At 39.7% G+C, this 17,144-nt stretch overlaps 1 protein-coding gene across 1 annotated transcript in view; it reads right to left on the bottom strand.

Moving 5' to 3' along the window:
- scml2 (Scm polycomb group protein like 2) overlaps positions 1-17,144 on the bottom strand; it is a 54,325-nt gene that overhangs the window by 12,758 nt on the left and 24,423 nt on the right. Inside the window, exons 7-9 of the mRNA XM_062989517.1 lie at positions 10,995-11,254; positions 6,695-6,806; positions 1,367-1,570 (exon numbers count right to left, since the gene is read on the bottom strand). Of these exons, the coding sequence (XP_062845587.1) occupies positions 1,367-1,570; positions 6,695-6,806; positions 10,995-11,254 (576 nt within the window). The remainder of the gene's footprint in view (positions 1-1,366; positions 1,571-6,694; positions 6,807-10,994; positions 11,255-17,144) is intronic.

Consider the following 17,144-nt stretch of genomic DNA (forward strand, 5'->3'; position numbering starts at 1 on the left):
CGTGTGCTCCGGACCAAAGACGAAAAGGACCATCCAGGAACAAGTCCAAAAGCCGGGTGTGTCATGGTATGGGGCGGTGTCAGTGCCCTCGGCAAAGGTCATTTACACTCCTGTGATGGCAGCATTAATGCAGAAAAGTACATTGAGATCTTAGAACAACATGTGCTGCCTTCAAGACGTCATCTTTTCCAGGGACGTCCATGCATTTTTTAACAAGACGATGCAAAACCTCATGCCGCACACATTACAAAGGCATGGCTGAGGAAGAAGAGGGTACGGGTACCGGACTGGCCTGTCTGCAGTCCTGACCTGTCCCCAATAGAGAGTGTGTGGAGAATCTATGCACAACTTAAGACGTGTTTGCAGGAAGAATGGGACAAAATAAAAGCTGAAACACTAAATCACTTGGTATCCTCGGTGCCAAAACGTCTTTTAAAGTGTGGTGAAAAGGAATGCCAACATTACAAAGTGGTAAATGCTTTACTGTCCCAACTTTTTTGAAATGTGTTGCAGGCCTGAAATGCAGGAATGGATGTTTATTAATAAATGAAATTAAGTTGAGCAGATAAAACATGAAATATCTCAGGTTCATCCTTCAAAATCTTATCCAGAGGAGTGGATGCGATTATAATTACTGCCTATGGTTTTGGCATGGGACGTCCAACAAGCTCACGTTATAGCGCATTAGGGCGTGCTAGTGCGTCCTCGGTGTTAATTGAATAAGTTGAATAAAATTAACCTTTGCTGGACCGTTAAACCATCTGGGAGGATAAAAGGGGGGTGGTGGGGGATTCATAATGAACGGTGGAAATATACTGGCCTGTTTGGTCTTTCTCTTGGCAGACACTATAATTTCTACCTATATTAAGGATTATATTTAATAATACAATAAATTATATCTAATTTATTTTGTTTGTTTGTGTATTTACCCGTCAACAATAGGTGGGACTTAAACACATAATCCCCAGCATTATTTTAGCCATTTAATGTGTAAAATTAGAGGGTTCTGACTGTACCACCCACCTCTTATGGAGGGGGTCTTTTGTTGCTAATCCTAGTTTATTGTGCATATCTAGCTAAATTAGGCAAGCAGACCAGATCAGCAGATGGCCACGCCAACACTCCCAGAGGGATGCCCCAATCTACAGCTCAGAACCACGTTACACCCACATGTCATTCCTCATTACCTTCAGCCAGATGACATGAGCTGTGAACATATGTATCCTTTCACACACACACACACGACACACACACACACTTTATCAGGTACATAGTAAGGTATTTGGGACACAGCAGCTTTTTATCATATGTAAACAATTTACGCCATCGATTTTTAACATCATACCCAAAGCCCAAACTATCATACCTCGTATGATCTCTCCGCCGTCTGATTGCGACTGCAGGAAGCTGAAGAGAGATTTCGGCTGGTAAGCACAGTCCACACACGCCTGCACGGCATGCTGCAGGACCGTGTTGACCGGGCCTGGGCCGAAGTGATCAGGCAACTGTAGCATCAGCTTTCGGTCCAGGTGTGGGCCGCACTCACCGTGCTTGTTCACATAGACGCAGACTGAAAAAGAGCAAGACAATCGTTATCAGTGTGAGATATGATCTAATAAAAAGACACCTCAGTCATGTGGCAAAAGTATTTGGACATCACATCCATATTTCGAAGACACTTGGTATTAATATGGAGTTGGACTTCCTTTGCTGCTACAACAGCATCCAATTGTCTGAAAAGGCTTATCACTAGATTTTAGGAGCATGCCTAAAAATATGCATACATTCCATTCGGCCCCAAGAATCCTAGTGACGATAAGTTGGACATTAAGGCTTGCTTTATGAAAAAAAAAAAAGAGTTTTATGAGTTCTGGACCCAGTGTAAGTTCTATCATGCCAAACATGGCAAACCTCTCACTATCAGAAAAATGAAGTGCATGGAGTGTTAACATGCTGAAACGGTTAATGGCATTTTTTTCCTAACTAAGGCCAATTAAACTGAGGAACACAATTCTCTACGATGTTATTATAAGCTGGACTTGCTGGACGATATTGCAAAAAAAATTTAATCTCGATTATTTTCAAATTTATTAACGATTCTCGATTGCGATTTTTTTGTTTGTTCTTGTATAATGCCATTGAAGAACGACACATTAGTGCAAAAATAGTAACAGCACCACCTTTAATTATTAAATTGTGCAAATAATAGTTACTTTTAAATAGGGATGTCCCGATCCGATCTCAAAGATCGGGATCGGGGCCGATCAAGGCATTTTTTAACTGATCGGAATCGGCTTTACTAAACCCGATCGTAATCCCGATCTTTTGTTTTACATCAGCATGTCCGCTGTGTGGAAATACTTTAAATTGGAAAGTGAAACAAGTCCAGCAGCGACGTGTAATGTCTGCAATGCGAGCGTTTCACGAGGCGGTAGGAGCAGAGCTGCGTTCATTACTGTAGAATTTTTATATTTATATGGTGTGTGAGTCAAGGATCACTCCGGTTTACAAAACAACGTAATGATGCACTCGTTTAATAAAGAAATAAATACACGGTATATTCACATATTGTCGGGAGCAGAACACTTTATTAACTTCTTCTGTTACGGTACCGAATAGCGGACAGCTAGAGTCAAGCACGCTATTTCATGCACTATGGAAGCCCCAAAGGGTCAAAACACACTCACTTCGCATAGAAACGTCCATCAAACCACTGTCACAATACAAGCACTTTAAAAACTGGCTTTCCTTCATAACAAAAGAGCCTTTCCATTTTATTTTGGTATTCAGGTTTTACTGTAATGCTTTTAAGTAACTTTTTTTCTTATATTCAAGTTAAGCTGCTACACAGATTTCTGTTCATTTTTAGTGTATCACTCCATTAAACAGATTTTTTTTCTTCGAATGTAAAGTTTAAAGTAAAACTGTAATTATCTCACTCATTTTGATTGATTTTGAAAATACAAAACATTAAGCCAATAGCTTGGATGCAGCATTTTTCCCTACAGCACTGCAGAGCTATTTAGTTGTTAAACATATACATTGGATTAATTTGAATAACTGTTATGTACTTGAAGTGTGCACTGTGTGAACAGTATTATCCAGTTCTTATCTAGACAATATCTAGAAAATACAAGTATCGGTTTGAGACTCGGTATCGGATCGGGATCAAAATTAATAATCGGGATCGGTATCGGGAACAAAAAAACGTGATCGGGATATCCCTACTTTTAAATAACCAAGCACAACTAAATTTGTAACAAAAATTATAACAAAATAGAAATTTTAATTCGCTCTATCCTTTTTAAGAATAGCTCACAAACAACTCTCACTTTAAATAATGTGCAAGCATAACCTCCTTACATTAACATAATAACATTACCCTGAGTGTGTTCGAAAACCTAGTGAGCTACCTAGCTCCCTTACTGCCTACATAGGCAGCTGCCTAAGTAGAGAGGATTCTAATAAGACATTGACTTATAAATCAGATTATTAGAATGCAGTATTTAGACAGATTACATTGGGTTTCGCTTACTAAGCTAACATATTTAGCATCATGCCATTCAAACCAATAGGACGAGGTGGCACAACGCGCTAGCATGCCAATCAACATCTCCCTCCTTGTCATGAAAATGGTTAAATTGTCACTGACATGCCCGAACTTGCAAATAAAAACACATGCACACGTTTAAACTAGGGCTGTCACACGATTAAAAATTTTAATCGAGATTAATCGCGATTAAAGAACAAAATTAATCTCGATTAAAATTTTTAATCGTGTGACAGCCCTAATATATATGTATTCATCTCAATTAATCGCAAACTAATAATTAAGCAAAATTTGAACAGTTATGCACATTGTTATTGCAAGAACGTGTTTACCAATAAAACATTCATAAAATATGATAAAATTATTAAATCTAAATTCATTGTAGAAAGCACATTATCTGACAAAAGTGAGGATCTTTTCCTGTTCATGACCCTGACACTGAAAACAGGTGCACCAACCATAATGTTTTGATCTAATTTAAGGCATCAATAAAGCATCAAAACACAGATATGATTATTTCATAGATCTATTAAGAAAACCCTTTAATACTGTGTTTGTGCAGAAAGAATACTGGGAAATACTGTTCTAAATTACCATTTAAACACCTATAAATACCTGAAACAGTCAAGTTAGCAGACATTATCTATAAGTAATTGACTGTAGCTATATAAAAAAAGTGTTAATTAAAACAGTCCATGTAAACGCTTAGTCCATATAAATATCAGATACGAATGTGTTTTTAGAAAACTACAAACATCACAAATATAAATCATGTTTACAACCATGTGATAGAATAACCTGAATAAACTGTAGAGATGAAACCAGAGCGGTAGAGAGAACAGAGTGGCGACACTCCCATAGGGAACCGTTGGAAAGGGGGCGGGACATATTTTCTGTGCAGCTTCCGGGTTGTGGAGCTCTGTATAGTTCCAAATGTCCCATAGAGCCCCATTCATTTTTACTACTTATCAAGCATTTTTAGCTGTTTGTTGCTTTGTTTTAAAAAAAATAATGAATTTAATGTCATTGATATACTTAATACTGTTATTGTTTAGCATTTGCTCAGCACTAAATGTTACATGTTTATCTTAATTAATAGGTATAACTAAATTTAGCTTAGTCAGCTAAGCTAAATTATTGACACTAGAGTCTTTTCACCTAAAATTGATTAATTAAAAGTTGATTAATCAAGAGTCTTGTTACAGAAATGATAATAAAACATCAGAGCCATAATAAATCATGCTACTTTTACTTTCATACTTAAGTACATTTGAAGGTAAATTTAGTTTAGTACTTTAGTGGAGGTATTTTTACTTTTATTACTACTTTTACTGGAGTAATATTTTACCTTGGATATCTCAACTTCAACTCAGCTACATGGTTTGTGTACCTTGTCCACCACATACATTAGACAAAATGAACTAGTGCATATTAATTATGAATTAATTCATGTATTACATGTAGAAATAAATTATTACTTACTCATGAAATAGATGAATGAATGCCATTTCATGTACATGCACTATAATGTTAAAGGTGCGGTAGTGTGTTTATGAACCTGTTCATTTAGTGCAAGTAAACCTTATGAATCCAGCCACATGGCTTAGTGTTTAACCAAAATGATTATTATTATGAATCCTTAGAAAAGTGAAGGGAGATTAGTTTATGTAAAAAACAAAACATAAGAAACTGTTTAAACTACTTAATGATATCGCATTATGTAATGTATGCTAATATAATGTACTGTGTGTTAACAAGAACGACCTATTAAGTCATTATTAATCTTCCACTTCATATACCAAATTGACATTAAAGCAGATGCAGTAAATGTAAAGGCAGGTGAAAATACCCAGAAATTGTACAAATGTTTATTATTTACTGTTTAATATTTCATTTACTGCTGCCTGTCCCAGATGAGAACATGACAGCGCAGGGTTTGTTTGGAACTATCGGAGGGTTACATGAACCACGTGACCGCGTGGCGGCGAGATCAAGGAGTGTCGCAACTCTCTATCTACGGCTCTGGATGAAACATCACGCAGAGTTTCACGTTTTACCGGAGGGGGAGGAGGCGGAGCTACACGGTTTTGATGGACAGCTCTAGCAGCCAATGGAAATACTCGTTACAAAGCCTGCGTGGTTTCATTCATCTTTTCATCAACACGTAAAAAGAGTGAAAACCGCTAAAAGTAGTTTATCATCGGACAGTTCATGTGCTTTGCATCCTAATTCATCTGAAATACAGATAATTACCACAGAGACACACATGTATATGCCAAATAAAAATAGTTAGATTAAAAATTTTAATCTTGATTAATTTTTTTTATCGCGATTAAAATTTTAACGCGTTAATCGCGTTTAACGACAGCCCTAGTTTAAACAAATTGAAATTCATTTTTTTACATTTGAAAATAACTCTGTTCTTGTGTGTGTTTTTTTTTTTTCTTTCGTGCGTGACTGAGGTTAGTGCACAGACCTGTGAGAGGTTGTCTGTAAAAATAGCTTTTGTTGGTATTTTAATCTCGATTGTCACATTTCTAACATCGTGTGAAAACGTTCATTCAAATTAACTGAATTAATCGTTAAAATCGTCCAGCACTAGCTGGATCATTAAAAAAAATTTCATTTCTTTTTCTTGGAACTAAACAGACCAGTGGCATCAAAATCAGCCCAGACCATTAATCAATTTCCATCAAAATTCAGAGTTGACCTTTAGTATATATTCAGGCAGGTAGGGTTTTCGTGACATTTGTCAATTCCTGATTTGTCCACTTGTTTTACACACGTGGAGGTCCAACATTTTAAAGTTAAGCTGTTAATGACCACAGACATTACATTAGGTTGATTTAACTTGGCAGGAATTTAATACTGACTCATTGGCGTTCTATGAAAGCAGGTAGTAAAGAATATGAGAATATGAAAGTGGAATATGAGTGTCTAAATACCTTTGGCCCTATGTACATCGTACAAACTGCAAAACTACTGATTAAACCGTTTAACCTAATAATTAACTTTACTGACTTATAATAAAAACATCAAATCCATCAATTAAATAAATGGAAATAATAATAATACATAAACGTGTGTTAAACATGATGTGTCTAGCTGGTTGTTGGTGTAAACACAGATGACAGCAAGCATTACCTGTAGACAGGACTCCAGAGTCTTTGGTCAGCTGTATACTGGACAGCCTGCCGTCTGAGACAGATGAGGACGGTGGCGGGCTGGAAAGCGACGCAAGAGCTTTCAGTTTCCTCTGGTAGGAAGAGAAACGTAAACAATATCAGCAGAGCGTCGACTATCTCTGAGCCGCAGCTGAACGAAAGAAAATCTATCTGACTATTGTTAGGTCAGCTGTGTCGTGGTTAATGAAGCATTCAGAAGGAAATAACGTCTGACGGTGAATAAACATGCCATTTGAATAATTCCCACTGACAAGTTAACTGCCATTCATGCTCATTATCAAGAGGCTAAGCAAAATCATGTTAAATTATTATTTTTTTTAATGTTATTAAGCTGGGTGCTCAGGCAAGGCAGCTGTCTACCATGCTAGCCTGCCAGCCTGCCACCGTGAGTACCTGAATTCAAGTTTCACCTGTGCCACCAGCCTGGTCAGGCACTTCACAGACATACAGTCATGTGAAAAAGTTAGAACACCCCATGAGAACCTTTGTCTTTTTGAACATATTTAAACAAATGAACATTTGAGCTTCATTTGAACAGTATTGAGAGATGGAGCTTATATAACTAAACAAATGAAACTAAAAATTTCTTTTAAACACAAGTTGTCAAATGTAATAAACAAAAAAGAAAATTTATTGTGAGGAAAAAGTAAGGACACCCTATGTCCTAATAGCTGGTGTTTCCCCCTTTGGCTGAAATAACCTCAATTAGACATTTCCTATAACCATCTACCGTCTCTGACATCGACTGGAAGAAAGTTTTCCACATGCATAATTTCTTCAGCTGTGTGAGGTTTGATGGGTTTCTTGCATGCACAGCCCGTTTCAAATCACCCCACAGCATCTCAATAGGATTAAGATCCGGGCTTTGACTTGGCCATTCCAGAATTCTCCATTTCTTTCTTTTGAGCCATTCCTTGGTGGATTTACTGGGATGTTTTGGGTTGTTGGCATGTTGCATGATCCACCTCCGCTTCAGCTTCAGTTTTTGGACAGATGGTCTTACATTTTTCTTAAGCACCCTCTGATACAGTGAAGAATTAATTGTGGATTCTATAATGGAGAGCTTGCCAGGCCGTGCTGCTGCAAAGCAGCCCCAAACCATGACATTTCCACCTCCATGCTTTACAGTTGGTATGAGGTTCTTGTTCCCAAATGCTGTGTTGGATTTGCGCCAAACATGTCTTCTGTTATTGTGCCCAAATAATTCAGCTTTGGATTCATCTGTCCAAAGCACATTGTTCCAGAAGTCCTGGTCTTTGTCTAGGTGTTCTCTGGTAAACTTTAGTCTTGCCCTGATGTTTTTTTCACAGCAAGGGTTTCCTCCTTGCTCACCTCCCATGAAAATCAAACTTGTGCAGTCTCTTTCTGATGGTAGATGCATGTACCTTGACATCAACTGTGGCAAGAGCTAGCTGTAGGTCCTGTGATGACATTGTAGGATTATTGGAGATTTCTTTACGCATCTTGCGGTCTGCTCTTGGGCTGAACTTGCTAGGACGGCCTGACCTGGCCATGTTGGCAGTTGTTTTAAATGTTCACCAAATGTAAATGATTTTCCGGACAGTGGATTGGCTGATTTCTAATTGTTTTTAGATCTTTTTAAATCCCTTCCCAGACTCATATGCATTTACAACCTTCTTTCTGAAGGCCTAAAGTAGTAATAAATGTGGGGGTGTCCTAACTTTTTCCTCACAATAAATTTCCATTTTTGTTCATTACATTTTACAGCTTGTGTTTAAAAGTATTTTTTTTAACATTTTATTCGTTTAGTTATATAAGCTCCATCTCTTTGTTCAAATGAAGCTCAAATGTTCAAATGTTTAAATATGTTCAAAAAGACAAAGGATTTCATGGGGTGTCCTAACTTTTTCACATGACTGTAACTGACCATATCGTGCTTAGGGGAAATTGATATATCTAAAAAATGCAGGACATTATACACTGTACTGGCTAGTGGAGGTTCCATAATGGTATGGGACTTGTTTAGCTGGCATTCCAAGAGACCCTCTGACAGGTGAATGCTATGTGCGCCTCCTTTCATGAGTTACACCCATTCATGTCCTGCATTAATTCTGATGGGTTTGGCCTCTTCCAACAGAACAATGTGCCACCTTGTCATCTCTAGTCATCTGAGTTTGGGGTTTTGCTGCCATTCCCACCGAAGTCACCAGATCTCAATGCTATCGAACATACAGTATCTGGGATGCCATACACCAAAATCCCACACCTCGGAATACAACAGAATTGTGGATCATTTTGCAGGTCCTATATCGTGCAGCCCTAGTGTGAACTGTACAGCGACCTGTGTGAACTTGGCATTAGCTTCATCAGTCTGCTCTCCAGTCCTGTCACCAGTCCCAGCCAGTCATCCGGTCCGGTTTCCAGTACTGTTGCCAGGGACAACTGGCCCTCCAGTCCTGTCTCCAGTCCAGTGACGGTTCTATTGCAGTAAATCTTATGAGACTTTGTTAATGTTTCCTGGACAATAGCAGCCTCTTGTTGCTCTGACCAGCATAGACATTTTGACCCGGGGTCCATATATCTAGTCGTGCACATCAGGAGCGACACATTAAGGCGGGGGAGGGTCTTTAACACCCTCCCCTCTCTCCACCATAGTGCACTCTGTTTGTTTTCATGTCTGGTTCTGACGCCCTGTCTCCACCTCCTGTGTGTGATTTGCTCAAGTTCATTGTCATTACTGTGTGTGTAAGTACCTCTGCCTTTTGTTCCACACACAGTGTTTTCCTATTGCTTGTACTGGTTTCCAGTTCTGTTTATTGTGTTGTTTTTAGGGGGGTTCAAACCTTCATCTGTGATTTCTGGGACTTTGATTCTGAGAATGTCTTTAATAAATAATTGCCCACACCATGTACTTGTATCATTCCCCCCTTTTCCTAGTGTAATTGTTGCCAATGCCCCTACTGCAACACTTTTGCCGCTTTTACCACCCCCACACTGGTCAAGCAGAGTTAAGACTGATGTGCGCTCTCTCAGACACACGTGCAGTCACCAGTTGCATATTTTCAGTTTACAGTGGTGGAGTCGCACAGAGAGTTATATCACGTATGGCAGAGATGTTCACAAGTCACAAAATATGAGTCCAAGTCAAGTCACGAGTCTTTAGGCTAGAGTCCGAGTCCAATCATGAGTCAATATAAAATATACAAAACATATATCGGAAATGTAGAGTAGAAATAAACGAATAATATGTAAGTTCAGATAAAAAACAACAACAGATTAGCAACTGTTTTTGCCGTTTTACTTAGTGCCTTTACTTTCCTAGGTATCAGTTGATAGCTTAAACTGATACGTTTTGTTTTCATTCCAAAACAAAAGCAAAAAATCCAAAACACAGCAAAAAAATCCATAAGCACTGCTTACCTGAGCTTATGTTCTTCCAGATGCTAATAAATTTATAACCGTGTGTCCCATTAGGAATACAATCCGTTATTTTGTAAATGTGCTTATAATTAAAAACCTCCAAACTTGTCCCAGTTGTGAAGTAAAACACGAACTCGTTAGAAAGCCGATCAAGCATTTCATTGACACATCATCTGTGTGACGCAAACTGAATAAATGCAAATACCAGCATTTCTTTTTTTAATTATTTTGTTTACGCATTTTCTCCCCTTTTTCTTCCCTTTTAGTGCATCGAATTGCCCGATTGCATCATGCTTCCTCTCCACCAATGCCGAGTGCAGCGCAACTCGGCGTTGTGTACGGAGAGACACACCCTGAGAGCACTCTTTTATCATCTCTGTGCAGGCGCCATCAATCAGCCAGAAGAGGTTGTAATTGCACCAGTCATGAGAGAGAGACCCCATCCGGCTTAGTCCCGGACATATCTGAACAACAGGTCAATCGTTGTTCATGTGGCCGCTCAGCCTCAGCCGGCAGGCAGAGCTGGGATTCGATACGATGTATTCGAGATCCCAGCTCTGGTTCCAGCGTGTGTTTTTACCGCTGCGCCACCTGAGCGGCCAAATACCAGCACTTCTTACTTATTGTCTAATTGTCACATGTAACTAATGTTAACACATGCTGACTTTTGTTTGAGTCGAGTCAGAGTCATTTGAAACAAGTCCGAGTCGAGTCTGAAGTCGCTGTGTGTGTGGCTCTCTGGCGTACGGAGAGACATGCTATGCCTCGTGAACATCATTCCATATGTATAAAAAACAATTAAATTTAAAGCTTATCTTTTTTTAAAGTAAACTTGATCATTAAATAAATATACTTTTATTATTTTTAAAAGCTCTTACCTTGCTGCCAGGTTTGGGTCCTCTCTTTTTCTGCATCCTGGGCTCATGCTGCTCAGACTCTGCGTTTTTACCCATGCTGTTTTGTGGCTGGCCGTTCTGCATGGCCTTTAGCATTGCGATCGTCTGGCTTTTGGGTCGCCGACCCCGCACACCCTTCCTGACTGGCAAAGGGGGCAGTGGGTGAGGGAGCTGGTACGGGGACTGCATGGGGCGGCGCCACGGTTGGGACAGCGCCGGAACCAGGTTCTTCGGCAGAGCGACTACAACAAAAAGAAAAAGACAAATATTTCACTACACGGCCTAAGAAATGTAGTCACCTGACCATGGGCATTAATATACACTGATCAGCCATAGCATTAAAAGCACCTCCTTGTTTCTACAATCACTGCCCATTTTATCAGCTCCACTTACCATATAGAAGCACTTTGAAGTTCTACAATTACTGACTGTAGTCCATCTGTTTCTCTGCATGCTTTGTTAGCCCCCTTTCATGCTGTTCTTCAATGGTCAGGACTCTCCCAGGACCACTACAGAGCAGGTATTATTTGGGCGGTGGATCATTCTCAGCACTGCAGTGACACTGACATGGTGGTGGTGTGTTGGTGTGTGTTGTGCTGGTATGAGTGGAACAGACACAGCAATGCTGATGGAGTTTTTAAACACCTCACTGTCACTACAGGACTGAGAATAGTCCACCAACCAACCGGAGAGAGAGAGACACACACACACAAACTCAAAAGAAGCTTTATTGGCATGACAAATAAGGACATTCGTATTGCCAAAGCAAGTTACAGAGAAATAATAAAAATAACAGTAAGAAAGAACAAATATATACAAAACAGTTACATGTGCAAAAATATAAAATAGAATAAAATAATAATAAAAACAGTGCAAAATATTAACAATAAAAATTATATTTACATTAATGAGGTAGTAATAACGATCAGTTAATGTGCGCGCACACACAGAGAGAGAGAGACTGATCGTTATTACTACCTCATTACTGTATATATTATAATTTTGTTATTATTTTGCACTGTTTTTATTAATATAATATTTTTTTGCACTTGTAACTGTTTTAGTAAGTAAGTAATTTATTTATAAAGCACATTTACATCCAAAGTGCTGTTTTGTATATATTTGTTCTTTCGTACTGTTATTTTTATTATTTCTCTCTAACTTGCTTTGGCAATATGAATGTCTTTATTTGTCATGCAAATAAAGCTTCTTTTGAGTTTGAGTTGAGAGAGCCGTAAGCGAGCTACAGAGAGAACATGCAGAAAAGAAGCAGTGCTCTTATAATGACAAATAATTGAGAAATAAACTATAAACTTGTTTAATTGTGTTAAATCTGACTTGTTCATGGCGCGAACTGAGCTATTTGAGCCTAACTTACATCAAGAACAAGTACAGGGAGTGACTGGGGGCTCTGGACCTAGAATAGGGTGAATGTGTGCATCATCCCAGGCTCAAGTTTCCCATTAAAAGTAAGTCACGTTTACCCCTCCCTCCCTAAACGATACCTTATGGTGTGTGTCCGTGTGTGTTAGCAGTCCGGGGGAAGCAGAGTGTAAGTTTTTTTAATACATTTTAGACTGGGGCGACTTGAGATCTTGCATACTTTTAAAGGGTGCCGTGACTGAAAAAAGGTTGAGAAACACTGCACTAACACACCACCACCATGTCATTGTCACTGCAGTGCTGAAAATCATCCACCACCTAAATAATACCTGCTCGGTGGTGGTCCTGATCATTGAAGAACAGCATGAAAGGGGGCTAACTAAGCATGTAGAGAAACAGATGGACTACAGTCAGTAATTGTAGAACTACAAAGGACATCTATATGGTAAGTGGAGCTGATAAAATAGACAGTGAGAGTAGAAACAAGGAGGTGGTTTTAATGTTATGACTGATCAGTGTATATATAACATTTTAAATGTGACCACTTCATCCTCAATACATCAAAAGCCTCCATGATAAAATATTTATGTCGACCCACAGAACTGTGCCAGCACACCCCAACCAGCTTTAATGACTCTATACCCAAGCCCCTTCTGCCCCCCTCCTCACACAGAACGATCAACAGAGGATCAGATATCTGCAATTCAAAGTGTCAACCAATCCATCAATGGAAGGTGCAAATGGCACGAGGAGAAGCTTTGTGAGAATCGCACAAAAGCTCCCTCTGCCCCCCTCCTCTCTAACTTCGTCCCTCTCCCAATCCCAGCATTCTCTCCTTTATTGGCTCTGTACCCGGCATCTCCAGTGAAATCAGATAAAGTGCTCATATTTCAGCGAGGCTGAAAGGGCACCCAGCTTCCCTTGGTACATCTGGGAGCCTTCGTAGGGCACTACATATGGAGGCTTCCCGTGGGCTTTAATCCAGCTTCAAGAGGGTACATTCCAGCATTTACATACATCGAATAATTTAAAACTAAGACAAAGCACTTTAAAATGGATTTATGTAACACAGAGCCCTATGATGGTGGTACGGTGGCTCGGATCTCCCAAGATTTGGGTTTCTCGTGCACTTCAACATCGATTTGCACCCAGTTTTTTAAATTGCAATCTCTGATACACAGGCCACACAGGCGGATTCGCAGATATAAATAATACAAGATTTTGATTTATATTTGAAGCCTATCAGAGTGGGCTGTATGGGTGGAGTGTGAAAAAAAGTGCAGACCATTAATTTTTCAGATGCAATCATTCCAGAACCTCCACTGGAGTGAGACAACACAAGTGCCATTCTAAAACCTATTTTAAAAACCCCAAATTAAACAGGGATACAGACAGTTAAGCCCACAACAATAGCAGCGGGGCAATCGTTTACAGTTACTGTTGCAGGTTTGCAGACATCCCAAGTGGCAAAAACTCATTTCAGGGAGGTAACCCCGGACCTCGACCCCGACCCTCCAAGCCCACCAAAGGATATGGGTGATAACTGAACTTTTAGGAGCTGCTAACTGAGCTACTAAGCTAACTGTTTGCGTCACAAACACATTAATGTGTACTACATAGTGCACTAGCTGGTATGAAAGATAATAGATTTATGTTCCCTACATAGTGCACTAGATTGTATATTAGAAAATAATTTATGTTCCTTACTTAGTGCACTAGATAATAGACTTATGTTTCTTACATAATGCTTTAGGTAGCATATTAGTTAATGGATTTAGATTCCCTACATAGTGCACTAGATGGTATATTAGAAAAGAATTTATGTTCCTTACTTAGTGCACTAAATAGTGTACTAGATAATAGACTTATGTTTCTTACATAATGCTTTAGGTAGCGTATTAGTTAACGGATTTAGGTACCCTACATAGTGCACTAGATGGTATTTTAGATATGAATTTATGTTCCCTACGTAGTGCACTAGATAGTGAATTAGACAATTGGTTTATGTTCCCTACACAGTGTACTAGATTGTATATCAGATGACAGATTTATGTTCCCTACATAGTGCACTAGATAGTGTATTAGATATCGCATTCATGTTCACTACATAGTGCACTAGAAAGTATAACTAGATGATGATTTGTGTTTCTTACATAGTGCACTAGATAGTGTATCACATAATTAATTATGTTCCCTACATGGTGCACTAAATTGTATATCAGATAACGGATTTATGTCCCTACATAGTGCACTAGACAGTGGGTGTGTTCGAAAAGCTAGGGAGCTCTCTACATAGGCAGCATTTTACGTCATCCTGTGCGCGCTCCCGAGAAGGAGGTTGTTCAAAATCCTAGATGCCTTAATATCCTCACTACTGAGGCATCTTAATATTTCAATGTTATTTTGGCTCAAGAACGAGTGAGCATCCGACGCTGCCTTAGTGATCAAGGCAATCCCAGAATTCATTGCGGGTCGGGTGCTCTTCTCTCACAGAAAAATAAACAAGGCTGACGGAGCGGAGAAACGAATGGAGTTATTTTCAAACGTAAATAAAATATTACCGATTTTTATTTGCAAGTTCGAGCTTGTCAGGAAATGTAACCGTTATGGGTACATGAAGGGTGATGCTATATTGACGTTAGCGTGCTGTGCTACCTCAGTTAATTGGTTTTAAGGGCAAGATGCTAAATGCTAAACGCGAAACCCGATGGAAGCGCTATCTAAGTAGCGCGTTCGAATAACCTGACTTATAAGTCATTGACTTATCTCTCTACTGAGGCAGCTGCCTATGTAGACAGTAAGACAGCAAGGCAGCTCCCTAGGTTTTCGAACACACCCAGTATATTATACAATTGATTTGTGTTCCCTACACAGTGCGCTAGATTGTATATCAGATAACGGATTTAATACGCGATCGGGAAAAAAGTCTGTGTCGCCTGCGTGTGCGCGCTCTTGGCCGCTCGTTCTAGATTCCGGGAGATTTTATCTGACTTGCGGGCATCAGGGAGCCGCTATGTATATGAGGGAGACTCCCGGAACTTCCGGGATGTCTGGGTTTGCTATGAGCGTCCCACCTTCAGCAGACTCCTACTACTACAGGGTGCTGATGGAGTTGGATTTGAATGCGTACCATATGGACTGAGGTTACCATGGAATGGAAAAAGCACAAATCTACCAAAAAAAATATGTCTTGCACTTTGCAGAGATGGGTCCGCACGTAAGTCGCACACACAGCGACTTCAGACTCGACTCGGACTTGTTTCAAATGACTCGGACTTGACTCATGACTTGCAAAAAAATGACTCGTGAACAACAAGAGTCGCTAGACAATTATATATATATTATAAATATTCTGCTCTCTAATAACGCTCCGGCCATCTTAACCCGCAACGCACGCAATGAGTAAATGTTCCAGCCAGCTTCCGGTGTAGTGATGAAGCGTCGCTCCCTACTCCCTACACAGTTTAAAGTTCACTTCATTTGAACATTTCATTACCTTTGGATTGGAATCGCACTTAAAATGGTGGAATACCCTACGTAGTGCACTTCACAGGAACAACTGGGGTGAATGGAACGCTCCTACAGAATTGGTGCTAATGGTTGAAAAACCGCTTTCTGAACCAATCAGACCTTCTGATTTAAATTATTAGGAATAAATGCTGTTATTTGCATTTATTCAGTTTGCGTCACACAGATGATGTCAATGAAACGCTTGATTGGCTTTTTTTTTAATGCATTTTTCTCCCCATTTTTCCTCCCGATTTAGCGCATCCAATTTGTCTTCCGCTGCTGACAGACTCCAGATTTGCATCCAAGGAGAGCACGCCACTGCCCACGCCTTCTTTACACATGTCCGTGCTTCCTGCACGGGCTTCTCTTCTGTCGATCAGGGTCCTTACACAGCGTATGAAGACCCACCCACCCACATATAGCCCGTCCCCATCCTGCAGATACGGTGGCCAATTAGTATCTGCTGCAGGCACTGCCAATTATGCCGGCCAGATGGCGCCCAGTCGACCGGTGGCAACACCGAGCCTCGAATCTGGGCGCCCCTTGATTGCCTTTCTAACGAGTTAGTGTTTTACTTCACAACCGGCATAATTTACAAAATAACGTATTGTATTCCTAATGGGACACGCGCTTATAAATGTAGTAGCGTCTGGAAGAACATAAGCTCAGGTAAGCAGTGGTTATGATTTTGTTTCGGATTTTGGCCGTGATTTATCGCGCACTTTTGTTTTGCAATAAAAACAAAATGTATCACTTTAAGCTTTTAACTGGTACCTTCTTGTTAGGGAAATTACATTCATTTGCACAATGACTAGGAAAGTAAAGGCACTAAGTAAAACGGCAAAATACAGTCGCTAATCTGTTGTTGTTTTTTTATCTGAACTTACATATTATTTGTTTATTTCTATGCTACATTTCCAATATATGTTTTGTGTATATTATAATGACTCGTGACTTGACTCGGACTCTAGCCTAAAGACCCGTGACTTGACTCGGCCTCGTATTTTGTGACTTGTGAACATCTCTGGCACTTTGGAATGGCCCTCTTTTCAGAGTATTGCTGCTATGCATTCATGAGATACGCTCTGGAATCACAATGACTCCAACCAGTCTAAAACATTTATTTAACTTGAACAAATTGATGACAGTAATGATGAAATTTCATTATATGCTGCACTACTGCGCCAGATTCCACCAGTACCGCATAACTCGGCATCAACAATCTGTTTCAGAGCTATT

The sequence above is a fragment of the Trichomycterus rosablanca genome, chromosome 27 (genome assembly GCF_030014385.1).
Source record: "Trichomycterus rosablanca isolate fTriRos1 chromosome 27, fTriRos1.hap1, whole genome shotgun sequence".
Lineage (NCBI taxonomy): Eukaryota > Metazoa > Chordata > Actinopteri > Siluriformes > Trichomycteridae > Trichomycterus > Trichomycterus rosablanca.